Raw genomic sequence first — 24,035 nt, 5'->3', positions numbered from 1 at the left:
ACTCCTTTGCCTGCTCAGAATGCACAACCGCTGTCCACAGGGACCCCCAGAGGTCCTACACTTACTGCTGAATTTATTGCACTTGAGAAAAAGAGACTTGAATTAGAAGTGAAACGTATTGATGCACAAACTGCCATGAAACATCAAGAGTTAAGGCTCAGAGAAATGGAGCGGAATCATGAACTAGAAATGAAGAAACTGTCTCTAGAAAATGCTTCTCTCCCAGAGTCTTCTAGGTCTTCCAGCCCTAAGAGACCCTGTATGCCAAAGGAAATGATTGGTATGTATGAGACTAAACTTGATGTTTTGGATTGGTTAGCACTGTTTGAGTACAATCATGGGATTCAAGCTATCTCAGGGAATCAGTTGATTCTTTGGCTTTTCTCTAGGCTTCCCCCTGTTGCAAGTGATGCTGTAATGGAGTTGGGGGAGGAGGATAAGCAAGATTATGAGTGTGTGAAAGTGAAACTAGCATTCATAGCTAGGTTTGGGAAGACCCCTTCCCAGTATCTTAAGAAGTTTAGAACCCTCAAAAAGCATGATGGTACCCCTTGGGCTACCTGGGTGTGTGACTGTTTGAAAAACGTAGATGGTTGGGTTAAGGGTTACAAAGTGAACACTTATGAAGGTTTGAGGAATCTTGTAATGTTGAAGTCTATTTTTGATGCCTGCTCTCATGAGCATAGACAGCACTTGGCTGATTCAAAGAAGATAGATCCTAAGAATATAGCTAAGGCTGCTGACTTGTGGGTTTCCAACAGGGCTACTCACAAGGATTCTGGGGCAACTCAGAAGAAGGAAGAGGGAAGGCAGTCCAAGAAAGACAAGAAGGAGAATTCCAATAATTCCAATCCAAAAGAGGGCCCCAAACATAACCAGGGTAAGCCACAAGGTAAACCGAATCAGGCTAGTGTCCCATCTGGTTCCACACCAGATGGAGGTCAGAGCAAGCTCCCATTCCAGAGAGCATTTGGGAAATGCTTTGTTTGTGGATTGCCTGGCCTTGTGAAAGGAGATCCCAAGTGTAAGGGTAAACCTTCAGGGATCAACACTGTCTCCTTAGTCTTCTCCTGGGTGGATGAAGTACCTATGACAAGTGGAAACTTTCAGCTACTAGCTGATGTGCCCATGAGAGTCTCAGCTGGTGTTTCTTTAGTGTCCTTGGGTCTTTGGGAACAACAGAACTTAGATGTCTACAACTCAATCCCAGATAATACTAAAGAGTATTACAAAGATAGTGTTCTTGTGAATGGTCAGGAGACCCCTGCCATCAGAGACACTGGAGCCAGCATAACTGTGGTTGATTAATGTTTTTTCAAGGTGGAGGATGTTTCTAAGGCACCCAAACACCTAACCAAGTAAGCTGGAGGCCCTGTGCAAATTGTTCCCCAGTTACCAGCTCTCATCCAGTGTAATGACATGACTGTCAGGATACCTGTAAGTGTGCAAAATAACGTACCTGGGAGGGTCCTGTTGGGTAATGACTTTAAAACTCTTGGAGTTGTGTCTAGTACCCCCAGCACCCCCAGCAGAAGGAAGCAGGAGCTCACAAGGTCTGCAAGGGAGAGGACCTTAAGATGCTCTCCTAGGGACATGATAGAGGAAGCTATCGCCCCAAGTCCAGAGGACCTACTTACTGCCATTGCAGGGCAAGAAAAGATAAAAGGGAAACCTAAGTCTGCCAGCAAGAAACCAGCAAGCACTCCTGTGCCCAGGAGGACATCGCTGAGACTGTCCAAAGTCACACCTGTGACTCCCACACCAGCTGAGGCTGAGTGTGAGGTTCAACCCTGTATGGTCAAACTAGATACTGAGGAATCAGATCTAGAAGAGGATCTTACCTTGGTAGGATATCTTGACCCTGTTAACCATCCTGAGCTGCAGTCTTTACTGGCAGAAGGTGGACCCAACAGGGAGGATTTCAGCAAGGGGCAAAGAGAATGTCGTACCTTGGAAGGTCTTCACCAAAAGGCCACTTTTCAGCTCAATGGGACTGTGCCTGGGAAGTATAGGTTGCACTGGGAAGATGGCCTCTTCTACAGTGAACCAACTGAGTCAACCCCTGGAGACTACAAAAGACTGGAAGTACCTCGAGTGAACCGACTCCAGTTTCTGCAGCTAGCCCATGAGGTCCCTTTGGCTGGTCACTTACGTTTTAAGAAGACCAAGGAAAGGCTATCTCTGCACTTCTACTGGCCTAAATGGGTACAGAAGTAGACACATTCTGCAGGAGCTGCCACACTTGCCAAACCTCTGGCAAGAGGGGGTCCAAGAATGTGGCACCCTCAGTTCCTCTCCCAGTGGTGGGAGTCCCTTTTGAGAGGGTGGGGATTGACATTGTTGGTCCTCTTGAACCTCCCAAATCTTCAGGCAACACGTTTATCCTGGTTGTAGTGGGGCTAAGGCCCTACTTGGTATTTTTACCAGAGTAGGTTTTCCTAAGGAGGTGATATCTGACAGGGGATCAAATTGTATGCCCCACTACACGCAAACCATGTGGAAAACCTGTGGAGTTACCTACAAGTTCTCAACTGCCTACCACCCCCAAACCACTGAGCTGGTAGAGAGGTTTAACAGAACTATGAAGAGCATGATAGGTGCTTTAGAAGAACCCTTTAAAAGAAAGTGGGACCTTCTACTACCATGCCTTCTCTTTGCTTATAAAGAAGTCCCTCAGGGGGGAGTAGGATTTAGTCCCTTCGAACTTCTCCATGGCCATCCAGTCAGAGGACCCTTGGCTCTGATTAAGGGGGGGTTGGAGAGTGTTCCTTCCCCCAAGCCAGTCAGAGTGACTGAATATGTGATAGGTCTCCGGAGGACAATGTCACACATGATGGTAGAGGCAAGTGATAACTTCAGGCTGGTCAAGCTCTGACATGACCAGAAAGCTAACATGGTTCAGTTTACTCAAGACCAACTTGTTCTTGTTATGGTCCCCACAAGGCAGAGTGCCTTGCAGGACAAATGCATAGGACCCTTCAAGGTTGTGGGTAAACTTGGAGAGGTGAACTATCTGGTGGGCTTAATTGTGTGTAGTGGTCCCTAAGGGCACTACACAGGATTCTGCCTAAAATGGTACAATGCAGCTGGGCATAAACAATGAATTATCAGCTGACAATGCCAACTGCACATCACATAACAACCACATCATTAGCATGCTGGTATGAACCAATAGAAATGCACATGTTGTCCTTTAATGGTATCATGGTTACATGCAGTGCCAGTGACCTGATGTGCTTTAAATTGCATCATTTGCTGCTATCTGGACACTAGTGTCCACATACATTCCTTGCTAGAGTGACTTCTCTGTTGAAGGGCGCCAGTAATAATGTGGTGTTGATTTCATGGGTTCCTGAAGCACAGTTCCCCCATATAGTCTATCCGCTTACAACCGTATTCCTCAGCCCCTCTCATAGGCCATTCTGCATCCCCAATCCCAACCCCATGGGGAGTTCCCTGAGAAGTTTGTACCCTTTCAATCAGAGTATTTTCTCGCCTCTGCTAGCACATCCTTGTATGTCATCTCTAGCTGACCCACTTCCTCGAAGGGTGCTGCCATTTTATAACAAGAGGGACTGAGCCTGTGCATATGATTTTTAGCCCCCAGTTCCCCAGACAGTGCTCCAATGTGCTCCCTATTCCACATATTAGCCTCTATCACTCCCTGTCTGACCATTCAGATCCCAGGAACTCTACATACTGCCAACTTACTCAACTAGCCATGTTGTTTCTAAGTAGCGATAAGCACAGATCTCTGCAGCAAGAGGATAAACCATCTGGGGTATGTTACCAGACACTGCTCACTGGACACATGCCTATAGCCCTAGAGCGTTCTCTTGCATGGTGATGGCACGGTATTACCCAATTTGATCATTTACAATTGATCGAATGGTACATTTGGCCGAATTCGGCCAGTACTATTCGATCAATTATAAAAAGCACCGAACATATGGAGCCGTGGTTGCGGGGGTGTGCCCCGCCCCCCATGCTTGGTATTTTTGTCCTTGGAGGATTTGCAGGGGTGTCCCCTGCTTCCTGAACATTGGAGGCAGGGGACAGAAAATAACAGAAAAGGGGACCCTGCAGCTTCAGATCTGGGAAATTGGGGGGACATGGGTTTGATGTGTTTGGCCATGGTAAAATCGGATTCATGGAGAAATTAACTACTGTCAATTCCGCTGCAAACTATTCTACCACAGCCAAACAACCCAAATCTGATGGTGCACTGTAATGAGCCTTCTTTCTCTATGACTCAAAGTAACCAGGATTCTCTTGGGGCCTATCTGATATGTTTGACAAGGGGATTCTCTGGTCAACCAGGCACCTAGCAGCCAATCAGAGGGAAATGGTTGCTTGTCGGTCCAAGTAAACCAACCTCTGTTGGTCAACTGGAGTGGAAGTAAGTGGTAATGAACCAATGTGGACAGAGGTGGATCTACAAAAAACTACTCCTCCCTTCCTCCACAACGACAATAAGGAACCTGAACTCACGTTAGGGAGTGGAAACATGTGAGCTCAGCATCAAATGTTTGGGGCTTTTCCCCATCAGTCCGGATCTTTCGCTAATTTGCCAGACTAAGGGTGCGCAAAGTGCATCGCCCAAGATGTTTTGGACTCTAACTCCCATGATCCATCACCATTGAATAGGACTGATGGGCATTGTAGTCCAAAACATCTGGAGAGCCAAAAGTTGCAGAACACTGTGCTGGGCTGTCGGCTGCAGCTTAATTTAAGCCCACAAGAAGGTGTAGTGGCTTGCTTATGTTTGTGCTTCAGTTCTTGTGTGACTCATGGTTTCTGCGCATGCACAAAGTATGTGACTTCTGAGTGGCAACCAGGTGTGGGGAGGCCATGCGCAGGCAGAACGCACCCCATTGCCATCTTTGGTTTGTGCCCTAGTTCTTGTGTGACTCATGGTTTCTGCGCATGCTTAAAGTATGTGACTTCTGAGTGGCGACCAGGTGTGGGGAGGCCATGTGCAGGCCCAACACACCCCCTGTCATCTCAATACACAATGATGTGTTGTCAAAGGACTCCTGCAAAGCCACACCTGTGCAAGGCATAAAGGGCAACTGATATGATGTAATGGGAGCCATGCATGTTCCATTGACTCAAGAGGGGGACCTCAACATGGACCAAGACTTAAGGAGACCCCCCCCCAAACCCTGCAGAAAAGGACAGGTTAGTTGGGAAACAAGATGATTTGACAACAGGCATTTGCTTCTCAAAGGTTATGTGGCATTAGTGAAGCGTAACATCTTCTATTTCCACAGCCTTGTGGCAATGATCCCTGGCAGGAGGGGTGGCAGTGGGTTCTCTGCTGTTGTGGTTTGCCAGATGTCCCGTAAAGAGGCTAGTTCTGGGTTCTTCTCCCAAACCATATTTCATGACAGCTATGTTTCAGGCAGTTGTGGGTTTCCATACGACAGCCAAACAGCGGCTTTCCAGCTGTCTCACACAATGACTCCTGCGATAGCTCACCCTTGACTATGCTGGCTAGGGCTGATGGGACTTGTAGTCCAAAACATCTGATGTGCCAAAGGTTTCCGACCCCTGCTAAACAGGATGGGATTACATTAAAAGGGCTTGCCGTTAGCACCCTTCCCCAAAACATATGGCTGCCACAAGGGCAGAGGTGCTGGGGTGTAGACAGCCATATGTTACACATGCTGGATTTAGGCAGTAATGTAATTGGATGATTTTCTGACATGCCGGCGCCTCTGAAAAGACAGTACAGTTGAGGCAAAGTCAGTAACATACCACCAACAGAGCACGGCGGGGATGGGGGGCAGCAGGAGACATAAATAGCATGAGGTAGGTACATACATCCTTACAGATAAGGGGTTTATTACCCACTTTTACTCCCTAAAAAATAGTCAAATACTCCCCAAAAATGTAAATAGGAAGCAAAAATACTCTCAGCAGAAAAAAAGGAAACAGACCCATTGAACATGGCCCACTTGCTTTCACCCACACAGCTCCATGGATATGTTTGGACCAGTAGTGGTGCATGCAAGTAGTATTACAGGAGCATTGGGAGGTTTTGTGGCAGTAAAATCTGTCAAATTGGATTTAGTCGAATTTTGATTAGCCGAATTTGGCCGCAAATATTTTTGTGGGTGGGGCAGTGGTGAAAGGTAATAATTAAGGTGGGAAAGTAGTGGGGTCTGCTGGGGGTATTGCCCCAGTGTATATTTGCAGCCACATTGAATACAATAAAAAAACTAAATTAGACGAAATCGAATTTGGCGAAGTAAACTCGACGAAATCACATAGAACCTTTCAGGAAGAAACTACTATTTTTACTGCCTGATCAGAAGAGGTAAACATGTATCTTTTAATGTATATGAATACCCAAGTGCAAAGAAATAATTACACAAATGTTTTAGTTTTCCTACCTATTTTTACGCATTTATAAAATACACCCATTGGAAATTGGACTTACATTTTTACTCCCTAAAAAATAATTTGACTGCCGACTTCAAAAAATGGGTACTCCAATACTCTCACCTCATAATCTTATCTGGAGCAGAGGGTTACATGTCAGAGGAAACTAGAGACTAGCGAGGATGTAGTGGCGGAAGAGGGTGGGAGGCAGCCCAGGACTGAGAGAGCAGTATGGAAAGGAGACAGAGTGAATGACAGAGATTGGATGAGAAAAGGAGAAATATTACAAGGTGGAGATACAGAAGGGAGAGGTGGTGAGAGAGAAAGCAGCCAGCAGAGTGAGCGGGAAGAGGGAGGGAAGAAGTAAATTAGGTTAAGTCATTTCCTTGCAGCTCTTGGCAGTGAAATTAAATTGATGCTGTGGATGGAGGTGAGCGAGGAGAGCTGAGGTGACGTGATTTCATTTCCATTAAACAGCTCATAGGCAATTAGCTGCATCTCTGCATCCGACTCCTTCAGGGTACACCTCACCCACAGCCTCCAATCGGCACCGCTCGAGGCCAGGCAATCACAGGGTCCGAAGAACACTAGCCTGGCCGATGATAACAACCAAACTGCAGCCAAGTTTGAAACTGCACCCTACCATGAGCCGGAGACCACAAGCCATTCACAGCCCTCAAGCTGCGGTGGGCTGTCAGCCAGTCACAGTGACCTACAGCAGCCTCCAAACCGTACTGTTCTAGCCAATCATAGTGTACAAAGTGGCCTGTGTGAAAGGCCTCATGTGGAGGTGTTTATTTGGGAGGGACTGAGCCTAGCCTTCGAAACTCAGTGTGAGACAAATCTTTCTGGGCCCAGATTACAGAAACTTTGCACCGGTGCAAGTGCAAAATGTGCACGGTATTAGGACTAGGGCAAGGTTTGCCCTATTTCTAAAAACACTGGGGCATATTAGAAAGCTATTGCACCATGACAAGTGCAGTTTGGCATGGTATAACCACTAGGGCAAACACTGCCCCAGTGCAAAAAAAGATACATTTTCAATGCGTTTTATTACCAGGGCAAAGTTTTCCCTCGTGCTAATACCATTCCGTATTAGCACTAGAGCAAACTTTGCCCTGTTGCAATAATACAGTGAAAATGTATCTTCTGTGCCCGAGGACAATTGGTCCTTATACCCTGCCAAACTGCACTTGTCATGGTGCAATAGTTTTCTATTGTGTCCCATTGATTTAAATAATAGGGCAGACTTTGCCCTAGCGCTAATACCGTGCAAATGTTGCACTTTCAACAATGCAACGTTTCTGTACTCTAGCCCTTGGCAGCAAGCTTTAAGCTCCACTAAAATGTTATGTTATTTCGGCTATTCTATAGCACATCCTCTGCCATGTGCGTTAGGCCCGGGAGTGGACTGGCCTATCGGGATCTCTGGAGGTTTCCCAGTAGGCCTCTGCACCCTCGGCCTCGTTTGTGTGGTTATTTCCACATTTTACCACGGGAAAAGGGGTGGGCTTACTGAAAATGTGCAATATGGGTCCATTTTGAACATTATTTCCAGAGCCTCTCTTGGTTCCCAGTCCTTCCCTGGTTAGGCCTAGAAGAGAGCGTGAGAAACAGATCATTATGGGGGTCGTGAGAGGAGAGCAAGGTTGCTGTTGCTAAAAAAGCTAGTGCAACTCAGAAGCGAGACACTGCCGTGGTATGGATATTTATTTTATTTTATATTTGGATTTGTAGAGCGCACTACAGCCCACGGGCATCGAGGCGCTATAAGGAGATGTAAGAGGGCTTGCTTAAGGGTTACAGGAGTGCGGCCCAACAGAAACATACTCAGTACAAGTTGCTTGGTTACAAACTCAATTGTTACATTGCATAACAATGCGTCTGCATACTAAGGCACGCGCGTAAGCTGGATTGTAGGGTGATATCGTGTGGTGGCAAAGTGGGTTCATGTCAGATGGCGTCCAGAGACATATTCCTGACCTGTAAGAGTGCACGTGTGTGAAGGGGTCTGCATGTTGGCCAGCGGGTGATGCGAAGGTCGAGGTGGAGGTGTTCTTGGGTGTGAGTGGATACTTGCTAGACTTGCAGGGTAGAGTAGCCTGAGGGGGTCAATTGGTGCTAGAACAGAAGACTCTCTGCAGGATTCTAATGTCGGGGAACGTGCGTTGTGATTGGGACACGAGGCTGAGGGATGCTCGTGTTGGGTGAACCTTCGTTCTCTGATTGGCCACTACTGAGATAATGAGGTGATGCAAATGAGGGGGCATCCAGGGAATTCCCCGTGTTTCCCCATGCTCGGGTTCAAGAGGCCTGAGCATTTGGGTTTGATAGATACAGTATCACCCCCGGGATAGAACACGGGTGCTCTTTTCTACTGCCCCGGGATGCAGTGGCTTTGGGCTGAGAACACTCTCTTAGAGAGTTTCTGTGCCCCGTTGGCAGGATGGGGGTGAGGGTGGAGGGATAATTCTCAGTCTTTGGCCTCCAGCAAAAAAAACAACACATGTCAGACTTTTGGGGGCATGGTCTAATCCCTGACTATTTGCCTCAGAAATCTGCCCTGGTGATTTTCAAGGGGATCCTATTGAAAGCTGTGAGGCCATCAGGTCTTAGTGATTAGGCGTTCAGTGTGTAAGAGGATGGTCAGTAAAGGGTAGGGTGACCAGATTTTCTAAAACAAAAAAAAAAAACCTGGGACGGGCCATGGACATAGAAGTAGGACTAAATAAAATACACATACCACTTTAGTCCTACTTCTGTTTCGTTGGCCCGTTGCTGGGGGGGCAGGGACGGGGTATGCTGACAGGGGAAGGGGGAGGAAATGGGGGCATGAAAAGCATTTCACACCCCATTCGCAGAGGAAAAGTTGCGGCGGGACCCGATTTCGGAATTTCGAAATCGAGTCCTCGCAAAAAAAAGGGGAAAACAATGGTCCGTAGGCAAACCCTGGATGGGGTTTATAAACTAAAAAAATTCCCGGGACGTCGGGTGATGTCCCCGGACTGTCCCGGGAAAACCCAGACACCTGGTCACCCTAGTAAAGGGGCAGAGATTTTGCAATATTTTGGCCTGCCACCTTTGTCACCCAATTAACGTGGCAGTAAGAAACTGCATGCAGCAGGACGGTCAGGTGGGCGGCAGTCACTCCTACAGTGTGAGAGCGCGTGTTGGCACTCTAGTTGTCAGCGCACCACAGCGATGTTAGCGGGTGCTGTGAAAACACTTGCATGCATGCAAGCAGTCACGTGGTGACGTGGGGAAGCGTCACCACGGGAAATAAAGGCGAGGCAATGGAGCTCACGGTCCCTGTTGCACTAGAGTCCTTCTCTGGTGGTGTGGTTCCATTATTGATGGCAGTGGCTATGCCATGGTGTTAGGGCAAGAATCCCTGGCCCTGGGTGACTGGAGAGCGCTGCCTGCAACTCGCTGTGTTCTAGGTGGACCGTCCAACAGAGGACCCCACAGCTTGTAACAAGGATGGATGGCTCAGAGGATGAGGCCATCCCTCATGTGGCTGTTGTGCGGCCACGTGCTGCAAGAAAGAATGGAGGTGCGCAGGGGTGTTGCTAGGTCTGGAAAAGATCCCCGGCTAAGCTAATTTTGGGACTCTCGGGACTGGGGGATTAGCCTTTTTGGTAGTAACCCCTGTGCTTATATCTGCGGCTACAACCAAAAGACCCGGGGCTGTATCCCCCACAGCCCCCCTTAGAAACGCCTCTGAAGGTGTGTCTGTCCCCATTGATTAATTCTATATTCTGGGTACGACTGGGCCCAAATGGGCCACCTGGACCGAAAGAGACAAACGTTTATTTTCACTAATGATGATTTTGACAATGACAGGTGGAAAAAGTCTTCCTTCTTCTTCTAAAACAAGCCTTTGATTACCCGAGATCTTCATGACACCTCCTACGAATGGCGCATCTTATGACAGTGCCAAGGGGGCCCTGGCGGAATATTTGAACCCCTGAGCGAATTCAGATTTTGAACGATTCCAGCTGTCGAAGGCAAGATAAGCGGCACTGGAGTCGAATGACGCCTTTCATGCACGTCTGAGGGAAATGGCGTCACGTGTGCTCTGCCAAATGAAACCGATGAAGTGAGAGCTCAGTTAATTCAAGGAATTTACGCCAATAAGCGAGAGCTCAGTTAATTCAAGGATGTTACGCCAGTAAACTTCTATGCCAGATACTGAGAGAGTCGGGAATTACGCTGCAACGCATCCCAGAATTGGGCCCTTCACACAAACTAAAAGAAGTCAGAGCTTGGAAAATGGAAGCATCATTCTAAAGCCTTTATTAGAATGCCATGGAGGAGCTGGTGCCAGTCAGGTGACTGCAGAACAGCGGCCAAGAGACAGGAAATGACAGCCCATTTTCCCTAACACATGGCCATGTGACTACTGTGGGTGTATGTTGCCACATTGCAGTGGTTGCTCAGCCTGGGGCGTAGAGTGCAGCAAATGTGGGTGCATTGCACATTTCGCTAATGTATGCAAGGTTGGAACGTCCACTATGTCACCAGTAGCCAGGTGCATCTTATCGGGTGCATGTGCGGCAAGTCGACATGGAGGAGATCCTCAAGCCTGAGGACTCGGACGATTATTGTGATGTTTTTATTATCTCAGAACTTGGGTGCAAACAATCCAAGCAACGACCGCCGCGCTGCAGAATTTTGATTGAAGGAGAACCCATGCCAGCCATCATTGACACCGGAGCATCAGTCAACACCATGAGCTCACGTCAGTTAGCTGGAATGAAGAGATGCCCAACAGAGTTCTCGCATCCGGGAGCGACACAACCATACAATTGCAAGGGGTCCCATGGATGGAATTTCAAAAATGCAGATGTCATGACACATGGCACAGTCTATTGGCCTCATTCCGAAATTGGAGGTAGTCATGGCGCTATTTGTGCCATGACTGACTAAAATAACGGTACCGGCACCGGTCTCGTTCAATGAGGACTTTCCGGTATAGTCCCACCTTTGCGGGACCGGCAAGTCCCCATTGAAAAATCCATTCCCCATTCCCATTTGAGCCCCCATAGGGCTCAATGGGAATGGGGAAGGCGCTAATAACGGTACCGCAAATTGCTGTACCGTTATTAGCTCTGAAGTCCCTTAGCGGGTCCCGTCCGTTAAAGGAGGGACCCGCTAAGGGACCTCGTAGTAGGGTGGTAAGGGATTACCGGCACCGGTCTCCTTACCGGTGCCCGGTATCCCTTACCGCCCTACTCGGAAAGAGGCCCTATGTCACTGAAATGGACGCCACCTGCTTGAGGTGCGAAACAGCAAGAGAGCTAGAGCTGGTCCAATTTGCTTTTGCAGTGCACGTAGAAGACATCAATGTCTTGCTGGCTGAATTTGCCGATATATTTCTTTGGTCGCATAATATATGCCTCCACGTCGATCCCGCAGTTCAGTCAGTGGCGCTCAAACGCCACCAGGTTCCATCTCACCTAAGGCTGATGCTGAAACAAGAACTATACAACTTGGAAGAAGCAGGTATCATTCAAAAGGCGGTTGGCCCTACACTGTCGGTGTCTCTCATTTGTCGTGGCTTGGAAGCCCCAAAGCCTGCATGAAGTTCGCATTTGCATGGACATCCACCTCCCAAAACAAGGCCATGAAGAGGGAGAGGCACCCCACCTCTACCATTGATGATATGCTGGCGGATATCCAGGGCTCTCAATACTTCTCTAAACTTCACCTGAGGGCGGGCTGCCACCAGCTCCCGCTCCACGAGGAGTCACGTTACATCACAACTTTTTTGTCTCATGTGGGCCTGCATAGGTACAAGCGTCTCAGTTTCGGCATTTCCTCTGCTGCTGAGGTTTTACAGAGCACCATCGAGGGGTTGTCACTGGCATCCCTGGGTTTGTCAATGTCAGTAATGACATTTTGATTTTTGCTCCAACATAAGGCGAACATGTGTTGCAGCTGCGTTCTGTTCTGATGAGGATCAGGGAGAATTACCTCACCTCAAATAAAAAACAGGTGCAAATTCCTGAAGGACCAACTGGAATTATTTGGTTTTGCGTTCTACAAAGATGGTATGTTTGCAGATCCACAGAAAATCAATGCTATTAAGGCAGTCCCGAAGGCCCAGTCAGGGGTGCAGAGTTTCCTATGCCTGGTTAATTATTGTGGCCATTTCATCCCTCATTTTGCCCGATCTCCGAATCTCTGAGAAGGCTAATGAAGGCATAAACACCATGGGCGTGCGACCGTGTGCACCAGGCGGCGTTCAAGGTGACTAAAGACGCTCTTGAGACAATGCAACAATGCAGTGATTTGATCCTCCTCTGCCGATGGAGCTGGTGGTTGATGCAAGCCCCAATGGCCTGGGCGCAGTGCTGACTCCACATCAAAAGGTGAGGTTCTGCCAAAGGCATATGCCAGCAGGGCTCTGACACAAACAGAATCGAAATGCTCACAGATTTAGAAGGAGGCGATTGGCATACTCTGGGACTATCTTCATTTCCAACTCTACCTTTATCGGCATTCATTTAAGCTGCTATCCAATCACAAGCCATTGATCCCAATTTTCTCTGGCTCATCCCCTAGTCCACTACCTCGGATCAAAAAATGTACTCTTCGGCTGCTAGAGTATGACTTTGTGATCGAGCAATGGCCTGGGACTGGGAATCTGGCTGATTTCTTGTCACGCCTCCCAGGGCTGACACCAGAAGTGAGTCCAGATTGGTGGACGGCCTAGAAGAACATGTGCTTCTAGTGGCATCAGATCACATGTCCAATGTTCTGACACTCGAGGGAGTGCATGCTGCCTCTCTGCGGGATTAATGTTTTGGTTCAGTCAAAGAAACCCTCATGTCCGGCCGCTAGAGAAGCTTCCAGCAATAACAGCGTCATAGGACTGAATCTGCCCGTCGAATGCTACTGAGTCTTTTTCAAAGACAGGAGGAGCTGTTCCTCTCCCGAGATGGCTTCCCACTCCGGGGCTCTCTGTTAGTGATTCCAGCAGAATTGACCAACAAAGTAGTGCGGCTGGCACACGTTGGGCACCAAGGAGTCTGGAAAATGAAGTCTTACCACAGAAAGAAGGTTTGGTTCCCTGGGCTGCAACCTGCCATTGACGCTATGGCACTCATCCACTCTATGCCCAGGGATTAATTTTTGTGTGAGTGGGTGAGTGCTGATTTTGGGTCGCTGCCAGATGGCAGCCTGGTTGTCATTGATGAATACTCTCAGTTCCCAGAGGTGGAGATTGTTGATTCGACAACGGTGTCGGCAGTGATGCCGAAACTGGAGAAGATCTTCTGACGCATGGCCTGCTGGTTGTTCTGAAGCTCAATCATGGTCCCTCACCCCAGGGATTGGGTATAAAGGCGTTTCTGGACAGGCTGGCAGATCACCACAGGAGAATCACTCCCTGCTAGCCTCAAGCAAATGCTGATGCAGAGAGGTTCATGAGGACCCTGAACAAGACTTTGTGCATTGCCTGAGAGGAACAGACCGACACTAAAAGAGCCATATATCAGTTTTTGAGGGAATATCGGTCGTCACCCCATGCCTCGATGGGGGTTGATCCTGCCACTGCATTGATGGAAGAGTGAAGATCAATGCATAAAGAGAAAAGCTCAGATAACACAGAATATTGCATGGGTTATGAGAAAGAGAGGGGGGAGGGTTGGTTGAGGCTGAGAAGGAAAGCTGGAACTCAGAACGGCTCTGGCAAAGGGAGGGTTGGGGTCTGCTGAGACTTTGTACAGAGGAGAAATTATATGGGAAAGGCGAAATCAGTTGATATTTTTTGGGGTGAGGGTGAAAGCCCATTGAAGTCTATGGATGGGTATGGGGCCTGCCAAGAATGGGAGCTTAGTACACTCGGGAGACACTTGGCAAATGAGGCTGAGTCGAGAGCTATGAAAGAGGCAGCTGTGGCAGAGCAGCAGAGATCACATACAAAATTGAGTAGATCGCTCAGTGGGTTGCTGCGGCTGCTACAGAGATCTGATTAAATAATTGTGACAGAGTATGGTCTAAGTCTTACTATCTGAGTTTCTAAAGTTAATGTGTGTGTGTGTGTTTGGTGTTTGTGTGCTATTGTATGAGGATGAGTAGGCAGGCGAAGGGCAGGCTGGCTCTGAGGCCTCCCCGCTTCCTAGCGCAATTGGCTTTTCTTGTTCGCTATCTGCTCTCAGTGGCGGCATTTCAATTGCACGCAGCTGCAAAACTCACAGCGCATTTCAGAAAGCCTCCTTAAGCTTTACATTTGCATGCAATCAGCGCCAATGCAATTCCCCAAACTGAGGATTTCCTCTTTCCCTGTCTCCATTTCTGTCCCTGGTTAGTAGTCCTCTTGCTTCTGCCCATCCTCTGCATTCCTGATGGAGCCTCTGCGTCCACAATTTCCTAAACATCACTTAGGCCTTTGCAATTCCGTTACACCTTTTTCTATCTGTCTTGCTGCTGCCTGTGGCTTTTTTTTCTCTGGTCTACCTTATTCAATTGAAAATCCGTCTCTCCGCGCTCATCTTGGAGGAGCTACGTTAATTCTCCGCAGGCGGATTTCATCGAATCTCGTTTCACAGGGTCCTATGTTGGCGCTGCAGGAATCTTTTTTTCTATATTGGCGCCCCCTTCTGTCCAGTACCCTAATGCGGGGGACACCTCTGCAACCCGCGTTTCCTCCCCACCCACCCCCCCCCATCTGGCGTGCACGTACAATACCGCCACCCCGACCCCCAAACGTCTATTCCCCTGGCCCACTCCCTTTCTTAAAAACATACACGCATACACATACACCCCAAACACACATACATACATAAACACACCCCACCCCTCCCCACTCTCCCTCCTTACGTCACCCTCCACTGCTTCTTCCGGGGAGGAATCCACACAGTTATGCTGTGTACAGTAAACACATGTGCAGTCCCCGACAATCAATCCGTCGTTCGATGAAAGCGGCCTGTCGGGGAAATCTTTCCAGTGCTTTCGGCCAGTTCGGCCTTGGAAACCTATGTGCAGTTCTCGTAGCAGTAGTTACATAGAAACCCACAAATTGGGGGTCCAATCCTGGTGGACATCACCAGTATACCTTTCAAGAAATCAAATCTAAGATTGAGCTCTCTGTTTTTTTACTAGGTCTCCTATGATCCTTCAGCATGACTGTGCTGGTTAGGGCTCATGGGAGTTGTAGTCCAAAGCATCTGGATAGCCAGAGGTTGCAGATCTCGTTAGAGTTGTTTCATGGTCCATCTCTTCTTCCCATCATTGGTCCACCACCCTAGGTTCCTCTCTTGGAAGGTTGGAAGCCAGGGGGGACCTTTCAATGGTTCTTCGCTACAGCTGAGTGGTGTCGAGTCTTCTCTTTTGAGGCCGTGTGCTGTGTTTTACACACATTTTGCTAAGGCTAATTTTTCTATATGACGTTGTCTGTGCAAAGTGCCCTCAAACTTAAAACGTATCTGTGGGCCCAGACCCTCTATTGCTCACGTAGTGAAGCAGCACTTGATGAGAGGGGTAAGTTCGGGTCATGGGGCAGGTGGGGAGAGCAGGCTAGGCGGACAGACATATTGGGCTTTGCCTCTCATCCTGCTTGTCTGGCTCGTCTCTATCGCATGCCTCTTCTTCCACAGTACTCCCTAACTCCTGCATCGCATTCCGCACGTATCGCAGCAGCTGACCAAAAGCCCCAAAATGTCCAGAGACTTCTCTGTTCATGGCGAGGGTCATCATCTGGCCAGATTTCTCATCTCCAGCCCTCCTTCTGCTGCATAAGACCTGTGCTCCCTCTCCCAGCCCTCCTAACCTACCTAATTCCCTCTTCTCACTCCATAGCACTTTGGGGATGCTCTTAGGTGGTATGCATTTTCGGGGTTGTCCGGCTCCAGACCTGGGGGGCTGGATCCATTTCAGATTTTCAGGATACCCCTCATTAATATTCATGAGCTAAATTTGCATACACTGATTCTAAATGTATGCACATTTTTGCTCATGAGTATTACTGTGGGATATCCTGAAAACATATCAGGTTCCTGGTCCTCGAGGCCTGGAGTTGGATAACCGTATGCAATACATCTTGGCGCTAGAACCTTTTCCTTTCTGTGTAGCTTCTCCCTTTCCACCCCATCATTCCTCCCTTTCCTCCCCAGGAGAGCTGTGAAAGGAAGGGTCCAGGGCTGTGCTAAACTCTACAGAAGCAGCCTATCATACGTAACATGCATGCTACTAGTACCTCTATTTCGGGTTACATTCTACATTTGCTTCTGAATGATCAGCTGAACACTTTTTCTGTAATCCTGGGCCCTGCCTATATCTTTTTATTTTCCCAAATCAGATTGTTTGTGTTTCCCAGTTTCCTCAAATGGTGATGATTAAAAGATGTGGACATGTGTTGCTGTGTGTGTTTAGATTTCTCCATTATAGAGGAGTTTTTCTTCCATTTGAGGGATTCGTCTGCTAATCGGCAGTTGTATTCCCAGTGGCCTAATGCTGATTTTCTGGTATTGATTGTGCTCATGTATGCTCGCCTCTGGCTTGATGTTCTTTTCCCAATAAAAGCTTTAGAGTGCAAGAAAGAAGCCTATCTGGGATCTCTGGGTCTTTATTGCTGGAAAATGTCCACCTAAATCCCACGCTGGCATGCCATGCTACTGCAGTCATCCTCAGCTCAGGTGCCTGATTCATTCAAATAGTGCAACTGTCCTGGGAGGATAGCTCAGTGGCAACGCAAAGCAGCACAGGTTCGATTCCTGTGTCCGCACTTAGAAACCTCTGGGTATTAAGTGTGTTAAAAATAAGCAACTAAGTCATATTCTTGTAACAGTGCCTTGATGCCCCTGGGATGTGTGAGCGCTTTAAGCATGCAAATAAATAAATAAACAATCTCAATGTTGTCCAGGCACTTGAAGGAGAGTTGTTGTCAACTACTTTTGATCAGATCAGTTCAATCCATAAGCCACACATTGACTTCCCTTCCATGAATATACTGGGTGTGCAGAAGAGGAGACTATTCCCATAGAGGACCCCATCCTTAATTAAGCAAGAACCTTGATGAAGCTCGATCAATTGAGATGAAGCTTGAGGAAGTTTGAGTAAGCTCAGTGAAGCTTGATGAAGCTCACTGAAGCTTTCTAAAGCTCATTCAAGCTCCAAGAACATCGATGAAGCCAGAGGAAGCTTGATGAGCCCAAAGAAGCTCTGGGAATTTCGAGGAATCTCAAACAAGCTTTGTGAAGCTTGAGAAATCTCAGGCAAGTTCAACGAAGCTTGCACCTTCATATGGGCACATGGAGGAGATGCTCACATCTGAATGTTGAGTCCTGTCATTCTACAGCCAAATGCCAAGGATCCCAAGTCACTTACCTTGGAAAACGTACATTATGTGGCCATATGAAGAGATTTCATTTAAAACGAAATTTAGAAACATATCAGTTAGGTTTTGCCTAGGTCAAAGCCTTGATCATAATTCATGTTTGACAACAAATCAATAAATAAATAAATAAACAAACAAACAAATCTGCACATGATTTTTCTAATGGAAAGGTGGAACCTGCCATGAAGTTCTACAGCCCGGGTATATCTTTAAGCTTTGAATACTTACTGTGTGTTCATTTGTTGAGTGACATGTTGTGTTATACCATTTGCTGACAAAAAAGATGGAGGTGCCCTTAATCTATTTTAATTGCCGGTATTTATGAAAGCAATCAAGTGGATCCTGCCAGTGGTTTTTACCCGGCATATCTAGGAAATGTTGGGCTATTCCTGTGGACTTGCATTCAGGGGTAGATCCTCTTTGTGGCAGGTGCTACTCATGCCACAAGTCTATGCCCTGATCCGTGCAGATGGCATAATGGGTCAGACGCATGCGTCCTTGTTACTCCCTATTTTCCTTTCTTGGAATTTGTGGCCTAAAGTTAGGGAGTAAAATAGACGTTTGTGCTGCTTGTCACCACAGCTCACGTCGTATTACCTAGAAATCTCCTGTATCCAGGCTTGTATCCTTTGAATCTCCCTGTCCCTGCCTATGGTCCAATGATCTCCAAGACTCCAGCTCCTCGGCATCCTGGAGTCAGGCTGTATGTTCAATATTATTTTTAAGCATTGGATATCATATCGTGCAGACTGTGTTGTAAGGGGCACCACAGTGGTGTGCACGCTTGAACAGTGAAGTGTATGAGGTCTGGTTGAGACCAGACTACACACTGCGGGGTGCGATGTGGGGGCGGAGCGAGTAATTGGGACAGTACAAGATGCCATCTTTCAGAATTAGCATGTTTGCGTGCTTTCACTTTGAGGCACAGTTGTAAGTCTTCTCAATGAGAAGGACCTTACCGGACAGTCGACTGGTACAGCAGGTCTTCCCTCTTGCGGTAGTTCTCCATGTGGGAGGTGTTGGTGGAGAACATGGCATCGTAGGTGAAGATCTTCTGTTTGATGGTGCCCCCATCTGTGACCTGCAGAGAAAGACAAGATGGCAGACTGTCAGCTCTAAGTGACCTCCTTCCAGGCCACGCATGTCATGACCCACCGTGACACAAATAGTAATTTATCTGGCATAGACATCCTTCCTGACCCCCACAGATTCACTCCCTCAAAAAAAAAAGAAAGGTCACGCACACAGAGGTCCTGCATGACTTCTCGCTATCGGGGTCACTCTCGCTTCCAAAAGACTCCAGCTTCTGATCTCCTCCGTGACCTTTCACGCTAAGATTCACTCTGCACTGCCAAAGGTCATGCACAACACCGCTGATCTTACCTCTCACCGCAGGGTTCCCACTGACCCCCACAAAGACAAATTATTTTTTTACCTTCAGGCCTTCACTTAACCCTAAGGAGTTCCTCCAGCTCCTAAAAGGTCAATCTGATGAAAGGAGTGACATGAGTCATTTTGAAGCCTATTCATGTGAATTTGTCCTTGTCATGTTGGTATCTGGCCACTTGGGTGCTCTCTAGGCACACTTCTTACCCAAGTGAAGGCAGCCCTGGCTATTGCACGGGGCAAAGCAGAGAGGTCTTGGAACTCAACCTTCTTGTACGCACAAAGGAAGGAGGTGGACTCTAGGTTCCAATGACCCAATCAATGTTGTCTTTTCTGGACAAACTCGGGATGGCGCTTGTGAGCACTGCGCCCTTGCATGTTTGATGCAGTTCTGGAAGTAACAGTACCTGAACAACCCCAGGGGCCTTGGAATCCAATAAGTTCCAACAGCATGATGGACGGGGAGGGTTGTAAAGATGATAGTAACTGTCCTGAATGCCAGCATGCACTGCACTTGAGAATTAAATTTCCCAGATGGTTAGTGCAGCCCTGGTCATATCACGTTTGGACAGGGCAGATGAGCTTAATAGTCCTAGTACATATAGGTAACGCATGTGTACAGACGGAGGTGAGAGGGAGGGAGGTTGGGGAAGTACAAATTCGTCCATTCACAACAGGGCCCTGGGTTAAGTGCAGAGAGGTTGCCTCGCTCATAGAACGTAAGCAGGAAAGTGCAGTAATGCGGAACAGAGTGCAGTGACCCGGAGGCAAGTGCAAAGACTAGGGGGAGGGGGACCTGTAAGGCTCTGTAGGTGAACTAGGCAACCAGTCAACAAAACTGAACGGAGTAAGGCAGGAGAAGGAGGGTGGAGAAAAGAACAGATGTTAGTAGGGTAGAGGGAGAGAGAAGGAGGAAGAGAAGAGGAAGGTCTAGAGGAGTTTCTGGGACTTGAGGTGCTCCGGCTCAAGACGGAGAGAGGCAGAGAGGTTGTTCCAGAGGGAGGCACCTACAGAGGATAAAGATCTACCAACAAATCTCTGTTTGTGAAAGCGGCTCACCCGCAGAGAGTTGGAGGAGGATGAGCAGAGGACTCTAGAGGGATAGTATTTAGGAAGAGAGCGTTATAGATAGTGTGGGCCCCGGCCCCAGAAACTTTGTGCATTATGCAGAGGGTCTTGAACTCGATCCTTGCAGCCACGTGGGGCCCATGGAGGGATTTCAGCACCAGAGAGATGAAGTCCCTGGGCTTGAGGCCAAGGAAAAGTCTTGCGGTTCTGTTCTGGATGGGTTGTAGAGGACGGGGAGTAGAAGTAGTCCCAGAAATTATTTTTTTCAGTTAGCTCCAAGGAATGGGCAGAGGGTGGTAGTGCTGCTGGGGGCATGGATAGGGTACATGAATGGGGAGTGTGGATTTAGGAAAGAGGCAAAGCACCAGTTCTCTAAGTTGAAGGTAGTGGGTTCACAAACACTCTTAGGAGGTGGCGATCAACTTGGGCTCCATGCTCTCCTGTGGCCTGCATTGTGCAACATCGATGCTGAAAACCATATAAAAATGGCCACCACCATGACTGCAGTTTCCAACAACAGACCGATCCTCCCAGAAGCAGACACTGCCCAGATGTGACCTGATTGGCCTGATTGGCTAGCTGCACCAGAAGAGGAGATGCACTCCCCAAGCCGGAAGGCAAAGCCGGTCCATTCCGAAGGCCACTGCCTTAGGCTACTTGGGCCTGTCTTGCCCTGTCTAGCCATGCTGCCACCCTCCTCCTTGCCACCGCTAAAGATTCAAGCAACTCATCAGCAAGTTAAGAGGAGCACTCGTCCCTTACTCTCTGCCAATATATTGCATTGCTGTGTTAAATGTGTAGGCTCTGGTGTATAACTGCCAGTCCCAATGTCTTTCCTGCCACTATTGCATGTGGCAGAATGCCTGAAACGTCTTCCTGCATCCCTTGATTACTGCACCTCAAACCACAACTATCATCCATGCAACCCATTAACTTGAGCGCAAAACAATCTAGATGCCCACGACACACATTGCAGACCCAACTCCAAACTACCCCACATTCTGGATCATGTATGTCCTGAGCGCACTACTATGTGCAGCTTTACCATCCTTGGCATGCAGGACTCCGTTTCTAGCATCCTAACGCCAACGTAAAGCACTGGCTCGCACTTGACCAGGTGTTGGCCTCAGCCTTCTGAACCTGATCATCTCATGCAAGCTAAGTCAGGACTTTCCCCCAACCCGATCACTTCTACCACACTGCAACTGACTACAGCCTCTATGGGGATCATTGTCCCTGCACAAGAACGACTGCTCCTCGCAAAGACACATACAGGTCCTGTTCCTACCACCAATATCTCAGCAGCATTAGAACAACGTGCTACCCAAACTGCTACGTCACCCAGCAGGGCAGCCCCTAACAGGCTCCCCTTTATATTCCCCCCACCTTCTCACAACCCGCACAGCCCCATGCCACCCACACTTCCCAAAATAAATGACACACATCTGATGCCCACCATCTCAGACGCATCTCTAGTCACACCAACTAAGAACACCAAAACCACTAATCACCCTCTAAAACAGCACCCGGTCAAAGATCACTCTACAGATGGCCTAGCAACCCATAATGTGCTTGACTCATCCAAGACACACAAAAGCCACCTGGCACCCACACATTGCACTAAACACCCAGCTACAACTTTACCCCACTTGGGACCACCCCGCCAATCCGGAATCTGGACTAGAACCTATGCTCTCGCCCCAACCACTAAACCAATCTTGGGGGCCACCAGATTAAGCCATTGTTGCTGCGCCCCTTCACCATCCCCACCACCCAAAACACTTCCATTGCCTCTTGCCCCACTCCTCTCTCCGGGCAAACACAGGATCTAAACAGTGCTTTAATCAATGTGAGCTCCCTCGGTGCACACGCAATAGATATCCATGACCTTTTCCTGAAACACCACTTGGACTAGTAGCCACGACTGAATCCTGGATTCATGATGCCTCTGGCCCTTTGCTTTTCCTAGCTATCCCGGCTAACTACACAATATTCAGGCCAGACCGCACAGACTACACTGGCGCCATCATCGCCAAATCCACCCAGCACATGAGGCCTTGCACGACACTCACTACACCGGGGTATGAAATGATATTCGTTAAACTTACTACTGACCCCCCAATCCACCATCAATGTGCTCCTTATCTACAGACAACCAGGTCCCATTCATCCCAATCTTGATATCCCACTCTTGATCACTCCATTAATGAAACCCCTAACCAAATGCATTATTTTAGGCAACCTCAACCTAGGCTACAATGATGCCCTAGACACCAAAGTCACCACACTTACAACAGTTCTCAATTATATGAATTTCAACCTACTGATAGATGCACCCTTGCATTCCGTAGATCACACCTTATACTGGATCCTTACTGCCAATGCAACTATCAACACCTCAGCCATTGAAACAGTCCCCTGGTCCGACCACTACCTCATACATATTATTCTTGTCCTAGCTAAACTTCAGAAACACCCTGCTATCAACCTAAGGCCTATCCAAGTATAAAATACCCGCAACCTGACACACAAAGCTCTGAGGCCTACTTTCCTAGCAACGCTCAGTCAGAACGCCCAAGCACTACCTCACTCTCCTATAGACCTGGTCAACCAATTCCATACATGCCTGCTTCAAACTCTCAACCAACATGTCCCGTTAAAATGTAAAATCCCCAAACCCCACAAGCCCAATAACGCCTAGTTTTCTAAAGACCTAGTGACTGTACGCAGAAACAAAAGATCCCTCGAGCACTTAACCAAGAAACACCCCTTACCTAGTAACTGCACAGCCCTCGCAATGACCTCCCAGGCCTATAAGAAAGCAAAAGTAGCCAGCAAATCAGACTGTTAGAATGCTAGTATAACCAATGCTCACTCCAATACTAAAGAATTATTCTCTATCCTTAAAGAGCTCGACACTCCCATCCAGTCTTGTGCCGGTTCCCAGGTGGACAACGCCTGGTGCACCACAATACATGATGCCTTGTCTCTCAAAATCTCCACTCTACAACTTAAGATCATTGCTAAAATTACCCTGCTGGCTGCCAAAGCCCTCCAATCTCTCCCTCACTCCTAATCCAATGAGACAAACACTCTGCTGATCTTGCTTTTACATTCTGCAATGTCACGTCAGAACTAGTGCTTAACACTATTCAAGCACTAAAACCCACTAACTGTAAAGGTGGCCCTTACCCTGCCCACATTGTGAAACTTTGTGCCCCTACACTGGCACCTATCATCACTGAGTCTGCCAACGCCTCCTTCTCCACCAGCACTGCACCTCCCAACTCAAAATCTACTTGGATCTCACCACTCCTTAAGAAACCCTTGCTAGACCCCACCATTCCCACCAACTACCACCCCATCACCTCCGTACCCTTCCTACTGAAAATTCCGGACCATTTTGCTTACGCTCAAGTCCAACTATTCTTGGAACAGAACCACCTACCTGGTAATAGACAGCCAGGGTTCTGTCCCAAGCATAGCACAGAAACTGTCCTGCTGGACTTAAAAATACAAATGGACAAGATTTGTGACTCTGGCATCTTGGATTTCCTCCTGCTACTAGACCTGTCAGCAGCTTTTGACTTAGTTGACCACAACAGCCCGTGCCAACACCTCAGCAATAAATTCAATTTCTCTACTCTGGCCACAGCCTGTATCATATCCTTCCTCAGTGAAGGCACCTGCAGAGTCTTCATTGGTCATGCAGCTACCGAACCTATCCCTGCCCCTCTAGGTGTCCCCCAAGGATCTTGTATTTTGCCCACACTCTACAACATCTACGCAAAGCCTTCTTCGATCACCTGGATGCCAGCTTTAAAATCTACCTTTCTCAGTTGGCACTCCTCAT

The 24,035-nt window shown here is 48.0% G+C and overlaps 1 protein-coding gene across 1 annotated transcript in view; it reads right to left on the bottom strand.

Annotated features, from left to right (window-relative positions):
• Positions 1 to 24,035, bottom strand: part of IGSF21 (immunoglobin superfamily member 21) — a 2,012,705-nt gene that overhangs the window by 996,408 nt on the left and 992,262 nt on the right. The window contains exon 3 of the mRNA XM_069610317.1: positions 18,688 to 18,809. Coding sequence (XP_069466418.1) covers positions 18,688 to 18,809 — 122 coding nt within the window. The remainder of the gene's footprint in view (positions 1 to 18,687; positions 18,810 to 24,035) is intronic.

This window comes from Ambystoma mexicanum, chromosome 8 (assembly GCF_040938575.1).
Source record: "Ambystoma mexicanum isolate Mex_15411 chromosome 8, UKY_AmexF1_1, whole genome shotgun sequence".
Classification (NCBI taxonomy): Eukaryota; Metazoa; Chordata; class Amphibia; order Caudata; family Ambystomatidae; genus Ambystoma; species Ambystoma mexicanum.
This window is presented reverse-complemented; position numbering and strand designations above follow the sequence as displayed.